The sequence below is a fragment of the Vicugna pacos genome, chromosome 27 (assembly GCF_048564905.1).
Source record: "Vicugna pacos chromosome 27, VicPac4, whole genome shotgun sequence".
Lineage (NCBI taxonomy): Eukaryota > Metazoa > Chordata > Mammalia > Artiodactyla > Camelidae > Vicugna > Vicugna pacos.
Window position 1 is genome coordinate 3,481,702 of NC_133013.1, and position 17,385 is coordinate 3,499,086.

General features: G+C 47.7%; 1 protein-coding gene across 3 annotated transcripts in view; it reads left to right on the top strand.

Moving 5' to 3' along the window:
* The window catches only part of ATP10A (ATPase phospholipid transporting 10A (putative)), a 160,946-nt gene that overhangs the window by 131,005 nt on the left and 12,556 nt on the right, over window positions 1-17,385 (top strand). For all 3 annotated transcript variants that reach the window (XM_072950642.1, XM_072950643.1, XM_072950644.1), the window contains exons 11-15: window positions 2,286-2,389; window positions 2,468-2,594; window positions 8,614-8,798; window positions 14,483-14,810; window positions 17,294-17,370. In XM_072950642.1, coding sequence (XP_072806743.1) covers window positions 2,286-2,389; window positions 2,468-2,594; window positions 8,614-8,798; window positions 14,483-14,810; window positions 17,294-17,370 — 821 coding nt within the window. The remainder of the gene's footprint in view (window positions 1-2,285; window positions 2,390-2,467; window positions 2,595-8,613; window positions 8,799-14,482; window positions 14,811-17,293; window positions 17,371-17,385) is intronic.

Sequence of the window (17,385 nt, forward strand, 5' to 3'; positions counted from 1 at the left end):
TACAGCGTCATGTTTCCATCATACATATACATACATTTCATATTCTTTTTCATTCATTAGTTTTGCTTTGACCAAGGTGGTTAAAGGCCATGCACCCTGCTCCCTCCCCCGAGTGCAGCCTTACCCTCCCCCCCACCCCCCAGACACCTGAAGCACTTTATTAATATCACATCCAGGTCCCTCAGATGTCTTTGCTCCAAGAACAGTCAGAATCTGGGGTAATGTTATCACAACACCAGGAGTAAACGGTAGTCAAAACTAAGATGACTTTCAGTGTCATCTTTTCAGGAAACTTAAATCCCTTGAAGTAGTCTCGGGCGGGGGTGCCCAACCCTCTATTTTCACTGCCTCCTTAGGGAGTCTTTTTGGATTTTTTTCCTAATTGTCCACCCATGACATTTTAATGCCACAGATGTGCTGTATGTCTGTTTATGGACTTTATGTAGATCTGTGCTTTATGCATAAAAAGACTTTTTTGCCCCCTGGGGACCAATCTTTGGTCTTTAGGGGGCGCTGTCATCTCCATGGAGAGAGCACTCCTCTCCCAGGTTACGAGAGCCTCTCCCAGGTCCTGTTTGTCAAGGAGCTGACTTGGATCATAGATTGCCTTCCCCAGACCAGGGGCCTCATCACTGGAAGGTAGGATGGCTAGAATTAGCAAATTAAATATATTGAATATCTAGTTAAAATTTAATTTCAGGTAAACGAGAAATAATATTTTTAGTAAAAGGTATGTCCAGTGTGCCATTTAGGCATCTTCTGTCTGGCAACATTACTGGTGTACGGGGGATAGAAATTGGACTTTCTATTAAATATGATTTTTCTCTTTTTTTCCTTTTTCAGTTTTATTAGGTAGAATTATTACAGTTTGACTGCACACACACATATTGCATGTAAATACATATATACAATATACTGCAGTTTTTTTAAATTTATGTATGTGTACTGATCATTGTTTCTGAGAGCAGATTAGAGCTTTAGCTTTTTAAACTTACATAATTATCAAAGGAATAAAGCCAACCACAAAATAAAAATCAATAGAATGCGGCAATCCAGTCATAAAGGACAGTCAGATGTGCTTACACATATTCAAGAAATCAGTCATCTTAGTTATAAATAATAAGTAGTTCATTTGTGCCCTTATTGTTATTATTAAATATGATTTTTTCATAAACAGGAAGTTTATGTGCCTTCGTTTATATGTCCACCTCCTGGACAAAGGGACGGCAGATCACTCTTAGTGAGCTTTTGTTTATATGACGTTCTCATTTCAACAAGGGATATTAGAAGCAGTCAAAAAGACAACAAGTTTCTTTTTAAAGTAACATCTGACTTTTAAGTTTTTATCAAACGTGTGTACTATTGACAGGGAATGAAACAGACGTAGGATAAACCGAGTGGAGCAGATGTGCTCGGGGTGCCCCTCACTGCAGGTGGTTGGAATCAGTCATCGCGAAAGGATGCTCTAGTGGCATTGCTGCTTGATGAATTGTAGCCAAATTGTGGCCAGCATTCCAAATGCGGCCAGCTAGCAGGAGGCAGAACGGGGATGGCCACGTCCTCCTCACTGGCCCCAAAACACACTCATGCACTCACTTACACTGTTAGCATGCGAAAACTGAATTGCCTTCTGCCTTCTCGCTCATAATTATTGCCTCCAGAATATGGTGGAGTTAAGAAGGTGTGTGTCATTTTGCCGTGGATTCCGCAGTTGGGTGAGGCTCAGAGTCAGCACTTCTGCAGACTGGAAACACGCCAGCCTGCTCCACATCTGGGTCTGCAGAAAACAGAAAAGGGTGGATGTTTGGGAAACTTACTAGCTGACAGCTGATTTCTTAGCTTTTTTTTTTTTAGCTTTTTTTTTTTTAATTGTGATTTTAAGAAAACAACATACATGTACTATCTTAACTATTTTTAAATGTACAGCTCAGTAGTGGCAAGTTTATTCGCATTGCTGTGCAGCAGAACTCCAGAACTTTTTAATCTTTTAAAACTGAAGCTCTGTACGCCTTTCTCCCCTCCCTCCAGCCCCTGGCAGCCACCATGCTATGTTCCGTCTCTGTGAGCATGATTCCATTAGAGGCCTTAACACGTGGCTGTTTTCTTTCCACGGGTGGGAAGGGTTCCCAGCTAGAATCTCTGCTGGTGCCGAGCTCTCCCGCTGCGTAATCCGTGGACGCAGCGTGATGTCGATGGGCAAAGTGGCCGGGGAGGTCCACCCAGGGTCCTCCACCGGGCTCTGCTGTCCTCACTCCTCCGTCGTTTCTGCTTCTCCTCCAACTTAGATGACGCCAGGGGAAGGCATCAAAAGAAAATCCGAAGCAAGACTCAGAATTACCTCAACCTGTACGCGGTGGAGGGCCTGCGCACCTTGTGCATCGCCAAGAGGGTGAGTGGGCGTGGCTCCGCGGGAGGGCGGGGCCAGCGGGGCTCGGCCTGCGGGCTCTCATCAGCGGGTCTCTCCCAGGTTCTGAGCAAAGAGGAGTATGCCTGTTGGCTGCAAAGCCACTTGGAAGCGGAATCTGCCCTGGACAACCGAGAGGAGCTCCTCTTTCAGTCTGCCATGCGCCTGGAGACGAATCTGCATCTGTTGGGTAATTACTCTCGCGAGCGGATGTCATGTGGAGCCGCGCGGAGTTTGCAGCATCCTGGACCGGGAGGTGCCGGTGCCTCTAGCCAGTGGCAGCTCTGCGCGCATGCGGGCTTGGTTACGACCCCTCTGGCCTGACGCTAGCGGGGACCCCCCCCCCCCCCCGGTGCGGGGGCTGCTGGCCTTGATTGAATATTCTCACTGTGTCCCTCTGTGACATTTCATATGCCACTCCGGCCAGACACTGCAACCACACCCGACTTGCCTCCCCTGAAACCCTACTTCCCCACCAAAAATAGTGATGAGGAGTAAGGCTCCTCAACAATGGATGCTTGACAAGATCTCCCCCATCCAGGAAACACAGAAACCGTTGGACTCCACTCACATCTTGTGAATGTTTCAAAAATTCAATTTGGATTAACACCCCCCCCAAAAAGAAGGCTCATTTTTACTAAAATGTGCTCATATTTGCTACTGAATTCATATTAGTATCTATAAAAGTATTTTATTACTTAAGTATTCATTTGATTAAGTATTTAAAGTACGTAATATTTACTGATGTATGTATTAAATTAGAGGAGTCTTTGTATTCGCGCTGTCTGTACGGTCAACAGGAGCTCGTTGGAACAGTGCTGTGTGTGTGTACACACTCCCCATCCCATGGTGCTGGTGGTCAGATGATCTTCCCGGGGCACAGAGAAATGGGGTTCACCTTTCAACAAGAAAGGCTGTAATTCGTTTGGCCTCCTCCCTGGGCAAACGAGTTGGGATATCGATATATCTACATATGCGTCTGCAATAGAGTAGAGTACTCACATACTTAAGAGCATCACATATACACACTTTATATGATATTCTCTTTTGTCCACGTTGTCCTATAGGAGGCCATGTACAATTCAAAACAGTCCGAGGACCCAGAGCCCCAGAGGCATCCTGAGTGGTATCCCTGGGGGTGAATTAAATGAAACACTTGGAAACGGGCTGTGCCTCGTCGAGGCTGCCAGGTTTTGGTTTACTGAACGCTGTTCACATCTGGAAGGAGCTTCTCCAAAAGACAGTTGATAGGCCTGTGGAATGGGAGGGGGTCCTGCTGGTTTCCTGTCTGGAGGGCAGGATGCACCTGCCCGGCCTCTCTGACCTCCACTGCAGGTGCCCTCCCCTAGGAGCAGCTCCTCTCCCCCCACCCCCTCCACAGCTCTAACTTACTGAGTAGAGTGAAATCTGCCTCCCTGCCCTGGCTCAGTGGTCCAGTCCTGGCTCTGCCGCTTACTGGTCATGTGAGCCTGGGCACGTGCATACCAGTTTCCTTATCCGCTAAGGGGAAGTAATAGTCCTGTTAGGGTGGGCAGAGGGGATGCAGCGAAGGGCTGAGCAAAGTGCAGACTCCAGGTCCACACCCAGCAGCTGCGCAGTGATGAAGGCTCCACACCTGAATGGCCTGGCTGGCCTCTTCTGTACAGACTCTCTGGTGGTTGGGCACCTGTCACCTCCCTTGGCCCAGATGCTATATGTCTGTTAACATATCCTGAATTTTAAACAGCTCTAGTTCACCCTAGGATCATCCTGAACTTGAAATCAACTCATCTTCCTAGTCTTTTCCCCAGGAATTGCTTCCTGGCTCGGGTTCTGGCATTTTTACTTGGACAATTGTGCAAACCTCTAAAAATAGGGTTTTCTACTTTTCCCTCCTCCAGCCCTTTCTGTTGGGGTTAGGTCAGTGTCCTGGCAGTAAAATGGTTCAGAATTCTGATTCAAGCATGTCTGTCATCCCCAGGCGGGTGCTTCTCTCCAGAGGCGTATTAGGGTGGCTCTGAGCTGGGTCGGGGAAGGAGCCCCAGGACTGCCCACCAGGACGTGGGCAGCATGCTGGAGTCTGCTCATGCCCTTTGGCCGGAGCCTGCTGCTAAGTTTTCAGGAATTTTGCGGTCACTGTTTGCTGTTTTGCATGCATTCTCAGGAATTTTGCATAGCCTTCTGATGCTTTTTTTTTTATTAGGGAGAGAGGTAATTAGGTTTATTTATTCACATTTATTTGTTTATTATTTTTAATGGCAGTACTGGGGATTGAACCCAGGACCTCAGGCATGCTAAGCACACACTCTACCACTGAGCTCTACCCTCACCTGCTCCAATGCTGTTGTGGTGGCTTTAAATCACCCAAGGTGGGTGTGCTTGCACCACAGAAATGGCAAAAGCAGCAAGTCAGCCTTCCTCCTGCAAGCCGGTTGGGAAACACTTAACCATCCCCTACAATTTGGAATGTTTATGGCTCAGAGATGAGGAGGCCAAGCTGGAGAATGGGAGAGCCACCGCCTCACTGCTCACCACTGAGTCTTCCACGGGCACAGTGCTCCAACTCCTCAGAGTCACATTTGAGAAATGTGGAGTGAGCTTTTAGATATTTAATGTCCCCAAGCCAAATTTAATATCTCAAAGCCCCACTGAAATCTTTTTACTTAGGTTCTTACATTAAAGGACATCAGAGAACCGTGAGGGGAATGATCATCATTCACACTGTGCTCTTGAAATTTTCTTTTCCACCGTGTTCTGGCCAAGAACCTACATTCTGCTCACTTTCTCCAGGCTGTCTTGCTCTTTTCTACAAATGTCATTTGCAGCTCCTCAGTTGGTGGGATCCCCCCCCCCCATTAAAAGCTGCCTGACATCTGAGCCCAGTGGGGCTTGGTGGCACCAACTTGAACCCTACTCACTACCCTGGTTATAAATCTCGAAATGCCAGGTTCTCCCAGGGATCAGGTTGTAAAGAAGGTGACATTTACTCAAAGCCACATAAATTATATTACAAACAAGCTACCTTGGAGAGCTCAGAAAGACACAGGTCATCTTAAAAGGACTGTTCTTCAGATTACCTCTTCTTTCGCAGGCATAGTTCATGCCGTATTTCATAACTCTGTTTCTGACTTTGGTTGTGTTCTGTGTTTGATTCAAACCTGTACATTGTATAGATGAAGGTCTGTCAAGTGGCCCAGTGGGGAGGCCATTACTTTGGCCAATTAGCTCCTAAAATAAAGAAGCTATATATAAATAAATATATATATATATATATATATATATATATATATATATATATATATAGTAACATAGTCTACGATGTAATATAGTCAGTTTGCAATGTTGTGTTGGTTTCTGGTGTACAGCATCGTGTTCCAGTCATACATATACCTACATATATTAGCTTGTATTTTCTTTTTCATTATAGGGTTACTACAAGATATTGAATATAGTTCCCTGTGCTATACAAAAGAAACTTGTTGTTTATCTATTTTATATATAGTAGTTAGTAAGAAGCTGTATTTTTAAGGTACTCATTTTTCCCTAAACAGAGGCAGACTCCCTCTGGACCAGAATTTACCTGCATGACCTTCCCTGCTTTCTTTCCCTGGGGACATTTACCAAGGGTCCTGGCTAAACAGCCAGGGTACAAAGATGGGGGGAAAGAAGACCTCTTTGCAGGAGGTCACTATCTAGTGAAGAGTGGGTAATTGGTTGATTTGTACACAAAGCACTGCCTCGTAGTGGGAGCGTTGTCCTAGTGCAGATAATGCCGCTCAGAGGTTTGGAGCAGAGGCATACTTTGTGGGGAATGCATTTTTTTCCCCATCAATTCAGATATTTATTGAGCACCTTGACCTGCAGGGCACTGTGGGACAGCTGAGACCAGTGTTTGCAGTTAAAAGCAGGGTGAATCTCAAGACAATGCCTCCCAGACTGCTTTCCCATTGACCAAAATCTAACAGCAGAGTTTACAACGATAGGTGAATTCAGTAGATTTCCAACTCATCTGGTGGTTTAGAGGAGTGCTCTGGCTTCTCTGAGGATTGGCTCTGGGGCCGGCAAGGACAGAGGCAGGGTCACTGGCTAGGAGACTAGTCTGTATTCCAGGCAGGATGGTGGCAGCCTTGGACAATGGAGGGGGGAGAGAAGTGGCCAGGCTGTGGGTCAGCTAGCCTTCTCACCCTCCACACATGGGCCCGTCCTTTGCTAAACTCTCCTCCCTCACCTTGCTTTCCACCCCTGAGTGGTGGGGAAATTGTAGTTCTCACATCTTGGGGATGCTGTGCAAACTTTTCCTGGTAGATGGTAATCCACCAGGATTAACCACCATTATGATTATTCCATAGTCATTATTATTAAGTGTGAACAAGACACTGTGAACACACAGAGGTGGGCAAGACCCTCCCTCCCTCTGCTGTCCCTGCCACATCAGGGAACACACTTCAGCAGAGGTGACACTCGGGATGTGCAGAAAGATGTTGGCACTGTTGGATGGTAAAGATGAGGGGTCAGAGATACACACCCTCTTCCAATGCTGGAGCCACAGAGCTAGGGCTGGGGAGGGGGACCAGGACCCAAGGGACACGCCCACTGTAAGCAAGGACCATAACATGCTCATTCCTCAGCAGACCTTGAGCCCCACACCCTGCCTGGTCCTCCCGCCAGGGCCTCCGTGGTTTAGAGCAGAGGGCAGCTTGGGTGCAGTATCCCCTCCTCCTTTCTGGACTCCTCCCAAGTTCCCATGTAGCCTTCTGGTGCACTTACCAAGTGGGAGGTCCAGGTCCAACACGCCGCACAGGCTGCATGAGCTGGAAGAGAAAAATCAGCCACTGACCCCCGAGGGGGGCTCCTGGGGAGTTGGTGATCCTGTTTCCTGAGCTCAGGGCTGGTTACAAGGTGTGTGATTTGTGAAAGTGCATCAGAGGGTGAATCTAAGAAATGTGCACTTTTTGTGCGTGTGTTACACCTTGACTTCACCCTCCCTGCACCTGCCATCTCTTCTGTTTGAGGCAGAGAAAGGGAAATGGTGTCTATCTTAGTCATTTCGGGCCTCTAACAAAACAGCACAGGCTGGGTAGCTTAAACGCCAGGCATTTATTTCTCATAGTCCTGGAGGCTTGGAAGTCTCAGGTCAGGGTGCTGGCCAGTTTGATTCCTGATAAGGGCTCCCTTCCTGTTCTGCAGACGGCTGCCTTCCTTCTGTATCCTCGCACCACGGAGAGAGAGACACTATCTCTCTTGTGTCTTTTATTATTACAAGGGCACTAATCTCACTCATGAGGGCTCCACCCTCATGACCTAATCACCTCCCAGAGGCCCCCCCCCCAATGCCGTCACCTCAGGGATTAGGGCGTCAACCTATGGGTTCTTGTTGGGGGAGGGAGGGAACACAGACATTCAGTCCACAGCAACATCCCCACACAGGGAACAGCATGGCATAAAAGAGAAAGGCAGGGCTGGGGCGAGGGGGGCCCGTAGGCAATGCTGTGCTTCTAGAAGGAAGGCAGAGGCCATCACCCCAAGTTGGAAGCAGAGGAGAAATGGAGGCTGGCTTTAGCGAACGCTTTTCTGCACCAGGTGGTGTATTTTTCCTGATTCCTGCATGGGGGAAATCTGCCTCTTAATCACTATGTTTGTGGAAAAAGTGTATTCCCGACAGTGTTGCTTTCAAGAAATAATGGGGGGGGGAGGGTGTAGCTCAGTGGGAGAGCGTGTGCTTAGCATGCGTGAGGTCCTGGGTTCAATCCCCAGTACCTCCATTTAAAAAATTTTATAACTTAAAAAAAAGAGAAAGAATGGGCCTCTGTAGTCTGTTTCGTTAGCTCCCTGCAAGGACTGTTGAGAACACACACTGTGGATGTCATTCACCAGAAGCTTTCTGTGGGATGGGTGATTTTTAAAACTTTTTCATCCCTGGAAACATGGTCATTGCCCCCGTCTCCGCACACGCCTGGTTTCCAGGCTGTCTGTGAAGTGGGAAGTCAGCTGCGTGAAGCATTGGAGATGCTCTGCTGTAAGGCTGGAGAATTGCGTTCAGCGTCTCCCCTCCCAGTTACCCTGCCATGGAGTTGGGAGAGCCCTGTCCTGAGTGTGGAATCACCTGAGTGCTTCCAGGTGATACGGCCCACAAGCAGGGCCCCGTCTGCAGGATGGGTCAGCACCTTTGCTGTGTCAGGGTGGGAGCCCAGGAGCAGGGGGCTCACCCGCACTGTCGTACCTTTGACCAGGTGCCACTGGGATTGAAGACCGCCTGCAGGACGGAGTCCCGGAAACCATTGCTAAATTGCGTCAGGCGGGTCTGCAGATTTGGGTTCTCACCGGTGACAAACAGGAAACAGCCATCAACATCGCGTATGCCTGCAAACTGCTGGACCACAACGAGGAAGTCATCACCCTGAACGCGGAATCCCAGGTGGGCGGATGTCAGGGAGCCCGGCTCTGCCTGGGCAGCCTCACACCTGACCAGCATACCCCGGGCAGAGCAGGAAGGAATACCTTGCACTTCTGGCAGCTGCTGTGAGATGGGCCTTTGCCCTCTGCCTCTCGATTTGGACCTGGGTTGTGTTTCTGGCGCTTAGAACATGGTTGTCATTGTCTTGGAAGATGTGGCATTTGCTGGGATTTCCTAATTTCAAAGGAACGTGCATCTAGACTTTATAATGCAAAGTTCAACCCGCTTTCTCCTGACCCCACTCCCCAGCCAGCAGTATCAGAGAGTGTTTTTCCTGAGGTCACGTGGAGCCAGGGCTTTGGCATCCTCAGGACGGCATGGGTGTCCCCGGGGGTGCCCAGAGGCACTGCGGTTTTCATGCCTCCCATCTGTCAACTGAAATCCCCAAGTGCGGAGGGAAGATCTGCTTCCCATGGGCTCTGGCCTGGGCTCTGATTCCTCCAGTGACTCGCATTTGGAGCGTCTCCAGCGAGTAATGAAATCCCGCTGTCTCTCTCGTGAATCATGCTTTAGTGGTCACGCTTAAGATGTGTCTTCCCACGAGGGTTTCTCCTATATTTTCTTCTAAAAGATAGTTTAGTATGTCAGCATTAGACACAATCCATTTCATGTAGAATTTTGTGTAAGGTGTGAGGTTTGTGTCAAACTTCTTTCTTCTTCATGGAGCTACTTAATCAGACACCGTTTGTGGACAGCCTGTGTTTTTCCATTAAGTTGTCTTTACACCTTTGTTGAAAACCAGTTGGTCCTGTTTGTTTGGGTCTATTTCTAGACTTTCTGTTCTATTCCATTGATCTGTGTGTATCCCTTCATCAGTACTATGTTTTCCTGTGCTTTTTAAAAATCAGTCTTAAAATTGGTAGTGTTTTCTTTAATTTCCAAGTGTTTGGACTTTCCACGTTGTCCTCCTGTTACTGACTTCTTTGTTAACCTCTTCTATTGATTTCTATCCATTATTGTCATAGAATATGTTTTTTCCCCACTAGTTTAAATCATTTTATTATTTTTTTATGGAAGTGTAGTCAGTTACAATGTGTCAGTTTCTGGTGTACAGCATGTTTCAGTCATACATATGCATATAAAAGATTCATTTTTATATTCTTTTTTCATTGTTCGTTACTACAAGAGATTGAATATAGTTCCCTGTGCTGTACAAAATAAATGTTTTTCATCTATTTTATATATACCATAGTCAGTATTTGTAATTCTTGAACTCCCCACGTGTCCCTTCCCACCCCCGAATATGCTTTTTATGATTTTAATTCTTTCACATTTGTTCACTGTTTTAAATGACCCAGGGAGTGGTCTCTCTTGGTGAACGTTCACATGAATCTGAAAAGAGTGTGTATCCTGCCATGTTGTTGGCCAGTGGATCAATTAGATCCAGCTGAGAGATGGTATGGTTCAATTCTTCTGTAATAGGGTCAGTAAACTGTCGCCTCTGGGTCGATTCCAACCTACCACCTATTTCTACAGACAGAGTTTTACCTGAACACAGCCCTCACCATGTTTTTATGCACAGTCTGTGGCTGTTTTCGTGCTATGATGGCAGTGTTGAGTAGTTGCCACAAGAGGCTGAATGACCTGAAAAGTCTGAAATACTCTGAGCCAAAATAGCCTTGCCTGCTACGTTGATTTCTGTTTGCATGGCACATCTTGTTTTATCCTTTGTTTTTACTCCACCTGTAGCATTACATTTGAAATGGGTTTGTTTGGTTTTTGGTAGCTAGGTCGTGTTTCATACATTCACAGTCCCTTTTAATTGATAGCTTAGATCGTTCACATTATATTATTGTGCTTGTCAGTATCTTTGGGCTCAAGTCTCCCATTTTACTTTTTGTTTTCTTATTGTTCTCTGGTTTTGGTTCCTACATTCCCTTTCCTCCCTTCTTTTGGGTTATTTGAACATTTTTTGTATTCCATTTTAATTGGTCTGTTGTGTTTTGACAGCATCACCTTGCTTGGCTTTTTTAGTATGCGTTCTAGGATTACAGTATGCATACTCGAGTTGTCACAGTTTACTTAGAATCAGTATTTTTCCCCTTCAGGTGGAGTGAAGAAATCTTATCAGTCCATGTGCCCCGTACTCTTACCCCTAATGCTGTAGGTGTATATAGTACAGCTACGTACACTGAAACCCTCATCAGATCATATTATATTTTTTTACTTTCACTCAAAAAGCATACATTTAAGAACTCAAGAGGAAAAGAATAGTCCATTCTGTTTACATAAATACTTACAATTTCTGCTGTTCTTCTTACACAGTTGTTGCTTCAAGTTTCCTTGAGGTACAATTTCCCTTTTGTAGGAAGAACTTCCTTTATCAATTTTTTTTTTTAGAGTAGGTTCAGATAATGTCTTTATTTCATCATGGTACCCAGTGAAAAATCAACTGTCATTATTAGCCTATAACTAATGAATCGTCTTTATCTGACTGCTTTCCAGTGTTTTTCTTTGTCTTTAGTTTTAAGCAGTTTGATTGTGACGTGTTTGGGCACAGATTTCTTTTGATTTATACTCTGGGATTTGCTAAGCTTCTTGAGTCTGTGGGGTTATGTCTTTCACCAGATTTGGTAAGTTTGTAGCCTTTATTCCATTAAACACTTTTCTGCACTGCGCTTTCTCCTCCACTTCCAGAATGTGATGGCGTGAATGCAGGGTCTTTTGGTGTTTTCTCAAGAGCCCCTGGGCTGTTCTTTATCTCTCTTTTTTTTTTCTCTCTTGTTCAAGCTGGATAATTTCTATTGATCTGTCTTGGATGTCACTGACTTTTTCTTCTGTTATCGCCATTTTCCTACTGAGCCCATTTAGTAGTTTTTCAAAAATAAGCTTTTTAATATAGAATGGTTTTAGATTTACAGAAAAATTGTGAAGGTAGCACTCAGTGTTTCATTACACCTAACTTTGCTGATTATTAATATCTTTACAATTGAAAAATTGATATTAATATACAACTACTTACTAAAATCTGTCCTATATTCAGACCATCTTAAGTTTTGCCTAATGTTCTTTTTGTTTTCCAGAATCTCATCCAGGACCACATTGCATTCATCGTGTCCCCTTAGGCTCTTACTGACTGTCACAGTTTCTCATACTTCCTTTGTTTCTGACGATCTTGATGGTTTTGAGGAGCACTGGTCAGAGATTTTGTAGAATGTCCTCATATGAGGATTTGTCTGATGTCTTTTTCGTGATTAAGGTTACGAGTCTGGGGAGGAAGACCACGGACAGGAAGTTCCATTTTCATCGTTTCAGCGCCTCATGTCCAGGGCACATGCTGTCAGCACGACTTGTCTCTGTAAATGCTTTGTCAGGTCCTTCTGCAGTAAACTAACTCTCTCCACCCCTCTCACGCGGTCCTCTTTGGAAGCACAGCCCACACCTACAGAGTGTGGAGTTACATTTCCCACTCCTTGAGCACAGAGAAGTCCCATAAATTATTTATGCGATCCAGTGATGGACACATACCTGGAATCCTGTGAACTTTTTGTTTTGGTCAATGTGTTTTGGGAGGTTCTAGAGTTTTTATTTGATTCTTCTTTATTAGCTCTTCTAGTTTTTGCCGCAACTTCTTTTCTATTCATTTCTAGAATGTTCTCTCCCTTCGTGGGACACTGTTATAATGGCTGCGTCAGAGTCCTTGTCAGGCAGCCCCAGGACGTGTGTTGTCTTGGCACTGGCTTCGGTTCATGTCGTTTCCATGTGCACTGAAACTCTCCTCTTTACACGCTGCTAAGTTCGGGCCTTTTGAATGGCACTCTGGTCATTTTAAATTCTGTGGAGAATATGGACTTTTGTTTAAGGTAGTCCTCCTGGGTTTGGGCTGTGTGCTCTGAGCAGCCTCGGGGGGTTGGTTTCGACATCAGTTTGGTTTAGCCTTTGCCAAGCTGTTAGAATCTGTCTTACATTTTTGCCAAGCTCTCTCTCCTCATAGTTTTCCCAGTACTTTCTTATTCTCTGGACCTCCGTCTGGCCAGAAAGCTGGGCTTTGATCTGCTTTGTATTCTGCACCAACACTGACATCCAGGGCCAAGTACTGCTAGGACAGGAGGGAAGGACCACCTCCCTCAGTGTCCTGGGCGGCAGATGGCCCTCCTACCGCTGATTCTGCTGCCCGCCTCCAGAGCAAATTGCCTGAGTGGGTTCGAGAGACGAGAGAGACAAATAAATACAAACAGGGTTTCCTCCATCTTGTCCGAGCGTTGGAAGTTCTCGTCTCTGCTCCTCGAGACAGAAGCAGAGGGCTTCTCCTGAAGCTGGACCTCTCTCTGTCCCACCTCGGCACCCACTCCCAGCTCCCGTGACACAGGGTCCAGACGAGGTGAAGGTGGAAAGCCCCAGGGGCGGCAGGGTGTGCTTGCTCCAAGACCTCTTGCAAGGACCCGGAGATTCAAGGTCTTCCTGTGATGAGGCCCCATGTTCTCTTCAAGGCCTTCCCTGTCACTGCCACTCCCAGCCCCCCTAGAAGCAAATCGCTCCCTCTCTGCCCAGCGACACTTTGCACATCCTGGTCCATGACTTGCTGCGGTCACGAGTGAGTTTGCGTGTGTGTCCAGCTGCCTGCCTGTCGCCCAAGGCCAATAACTGCATCTTTTCATCTTCTTTGCTGTAATCTCACTCACTTTTCTAAACATAAAAGGTCTTCAGTAAACGCCCGTTGGTGGGTGGATGGTAGAGCTCAGTGGTAGGGTGCATGCTTAGCATGCGTGAGGTCCTAGGTTCAATCCCCAGTACCTCCATTAAAAAAAAGAAAGAAGAAACAAAGTAAGTGCTTGTTGGGCACGACTGGATTTCCATGGTGCATCACAGGAGGCTGGTCACTCGCTGTCCATCTGTGGAAGACCAGGAACCACTTGTGTTCCCTGGAGTGTGTTTGTTCCTGGAAATATATGTCCCTGCTGTGCCTCTGTCCCTGACCCTGCAGGGTCCCCAGTAAGTTTGTTTCCTTTTTCTTTCTAGAACCAGATACAGTTTTGCACGGGCACTGCCAATTAAAAGCCTCAGTCATTATGCTTTTTTTTTTTAAACTCCATTTTCCTGGTCACCTGGAGAATGTAGGTAGACACTGATGACACTTCTTCTCTTTTTTTAAATTATCCCCATCATTAAGGATCCTCAAATTGCCATTTAATATAATTTAATTTAATTTATTTTGGGGGGGTTAATCAGGTTTATTTATTTATTTTTAGAGGAGGGGCTGGGGACTGAACCAAGGACCTTGTGCATGCTAAGCATGTGCTCTACCACCTGAGCTGTTTCCTCCCTCCTTGATGACACTTCCTCAGGGACTAATTGAGGCTTTTGTTGGTACCTCACCAGCAAACAGGAAGGGCTAAGTAAGGGTCTCAGAAGCCCATGAGGCAAGGCCTGGGGAGCTCCTGCCATCGAACCAGCCAGAAGGTGATCTCGCCTACCCTCTACACAGTATAATGGAATATAGCGGAATCTTACAGTAACCCTAAACCAGCTCAAACTCTTTTGTGTTGGAAGTCATCTCTTTCACGCACTTCCCAGTTTCAGGAGGGAGGCCTCCTGGGAAGAGCCTGCAGCCTGGGTCCCTGGAGATTCTCAGACGTGCCATGGGCGGGTGACCTGGTCAGGGACGCAGCCAAGTGAACCGCATCGTCCTCTCCTGTCCATTTCAGGAGGTGTGTGCGGCCCTGCTGGACCAGTGCCTCCACTACGTGCAGTCCAGGAGCCCCCACCGTGCCCCTAAGAAGACCGCTGGCAGCCTGAGTATGGGCTTCTCCCCTGTCTACCCACCCTCCACGGTCACCACCGCCGGCCCCAGCCTGAGCCTCGTGATCGACGGCAGAAGTCTGGCCTACGCCTTGGAGAAAAACCTGGAGGACAAATTCCTCTTCCTCGCTAAGCAGTGCCGGTCTGTCCTCTGCTGCCGCTCGACCCCCCTGCAGAAGAGCATGGTGGTCAAGCTGGTCAGAAGCAAGCTCAAGGCCATGACTCTGGCCATAGGCAAGTATCTAGGCCGTCCGGGCGGGGCCCTGTGTGAATGAGCAGCCCCCACCTCGTGCAGCTGCTTCCTCTCGGAGCATCCTGAATTTCCTGCGCCTTCTGTGCTGTGCCACAGGATGGGAAAACGAACGCTCTTTTGCTCTATTTTCTATTTATAAAAATCACAGCCAGTGCAGTGAAACAGGCAGCCTGTTCCAAATATAAAGCTTCGCCGTGAAAGCCACAAAAGATACTAGCAACAGAGATAGCTACGTATTAGGAAGTCAGTAGTGCAATGGCGGTTTACTGTTTCCCGGGAGACGGGAGACTAGAGAGCAGCCGGTCCCAGGCAGGCACGGCCACAGCAGAGCCCTACACGCTAAGCACTCTCCCAGGCCAGCTTAGAACGGAGGCCCGCTGCAGGTTCTTCTGACCGCCCTGAGCCACCTGGAGTCCGAGGCTGCTGATGCCCCGGGGCCCAGAGACTTGAGCTCCTGTTGCTTCCTGTCTGCTGAACTTTGATTCTTTTGAAACAAGCATCTAATTTTAAAAAATCCATCCTAAGGTATGAATAGTTGCTAAATTTGGCATCATTTCTTTAAGGACTATGCATCTAATGATGGTTTTTCCTTGCAGACTGTTGGCCCGGAGAGCCTTCCAGGCATCTCTCCAGTCTCACCTGTCTCCCCTCAAGGCAGCACCCCCACCCACCTCCGTTCACGTCCACTGTCCAGTGAGGCTGAGGGGCTTGGTAGCATCACCTGCTGGTGAGGTGCAGATAGCCTAGGAAAAGGGGTGACTCCCATGATCCCTGGATAGCAAGCAGTTTGCTCTCCCTGCATATAGAATGCACACCTGAGTGAGGGCTGGCTCTGAGCTAAAGCATCCTCACCAATCGGTAACAATTATTACTGTATTTTCTGCAAAATACGGTCAATCTGTGACAGCCCTCCTTGCTGGCGTGGGGATTGCCACCCTGTCACACAGGATGCCACGGCAGGACACTTGAGCCCAGCATATCGGCTGGGTCTGCAGCGGGATGGCCCTAGTGTGGTCGTCATGGAGATGGCCCTGCCTATCCTGAGGGCCATGGCAACCGCTCAGGAGAGTGAGCATGTGCTCAGCTCAGTTCGGGATAAGGGGAGACAGGCAGCTCTTCTGAGGCGGCCCCTCCTCAGGGAGACTGTCTCAGGACCACTTTTGCCCTCATGTGCCTGGAGTGGCCGCAGGTCTCCCTGAGCAGGTGTTCAAGGCCGAAGCCAGGGGGTCTGCAGCTTTACCGCTAGCTTCTCCTCCCTGCTCCTGCCCTCAGTGAGAACATGCGGACAGTGTCCCCTGACAGGGCTGGTGTCAGACGGGAGTGATAAGCCACATTTTCACTGCCTGGTCGGCCACTGAATCATGAGTGTGTGGCATTCCTTTAGGAAAATGGAGGTAAAGCCTTGGCTGGTTAAAAAGAAAATTAAAAAACAAAATAGACTCTCAGAGGGAAAGAGGAAAAGTAATGACCTACCAGAACATGAGCTCATTTCCTTGACCGTGAGTTAAAGCATTGATGTGACCGGTCCTGGGCGTCCAGTGGTTAATGATACAGAGAACATTGTTGCCTCTGTATCTCATTTTGAATGGGACGTTCTGGGAAGAGCTGCAAAGGTTATTGCTTTGCAGAATTTCAATTGGACAAATATTGACTAATCACCCGTGTTGGGTCCAGTGCAATAAAGGACAGAGATACCGCAGGGGACACATCCTGTGGCCATGGCGTGGGTCACTCCAACTCTATATATCCGCACCTTTTGCATATTTGAAACGTGGGAGGGACTCCGTGATTTGGGACCTTCTGTGACCCTGTTCCAAGAATGGCCACAATCACTGAGCGACAATGACTTTACGTTTCTGCTTGCCTTTCCCCGAAGGTGGCGAAAGCTCTGGCCTATACCCTGCGTTCCTAAGCGTTTTCTATAGCAGTTTGACTGAATAAATAGGCAGCCTTTTTTATGACACCCTCAGAGAGCCCAGCGGTGAGCCCAGGGGCCAACAATCTGGCTGGGCATGCGTGTGTGGAACGGGCTCTCCAGTTTGCTGGGCAGAGGTTAACCTCCCTCATTCAGTTTAGAAAACCACTCACGTGAGTATCAGTGGGAGTAGCCTTGACGTGACAAAGACCGGAGCAGTTCAGGAAACGACGCTCAAGGTGGAGGTCACATCTCTCGCGGTGCTGGACACCACGCGAAGGGCAGCGTAGGGCGTGTGCTAGCTGGAAAGGAACATGCTAACTGCCTTCTGAGATGCATCCTGGTGGGGCTGGTGGCTCCGAGCCCCCCACCATGCTTGTTCTGACTGCGTCACTCGGCTCCCTTGGGGAAGACTCTGCACCGCCTCTGCTCCCTGCCCCCAGACCCTGCCCAGGACTCTGCTCATGGGGACCCTGGGAGGATGCGTTAAGCCGATTTGATTCTGCGAACCTCCATTCAAACGATTCTTCCTGCCTGTGCTGTTTCTAGGAGACGGAGCCAATGACGTCAGCATGATCCAGGTGGCGGACGTGGGTGTGGGAATCTCGGGCCAGGAGGGCATGCAGGTAACGACCGAGCGG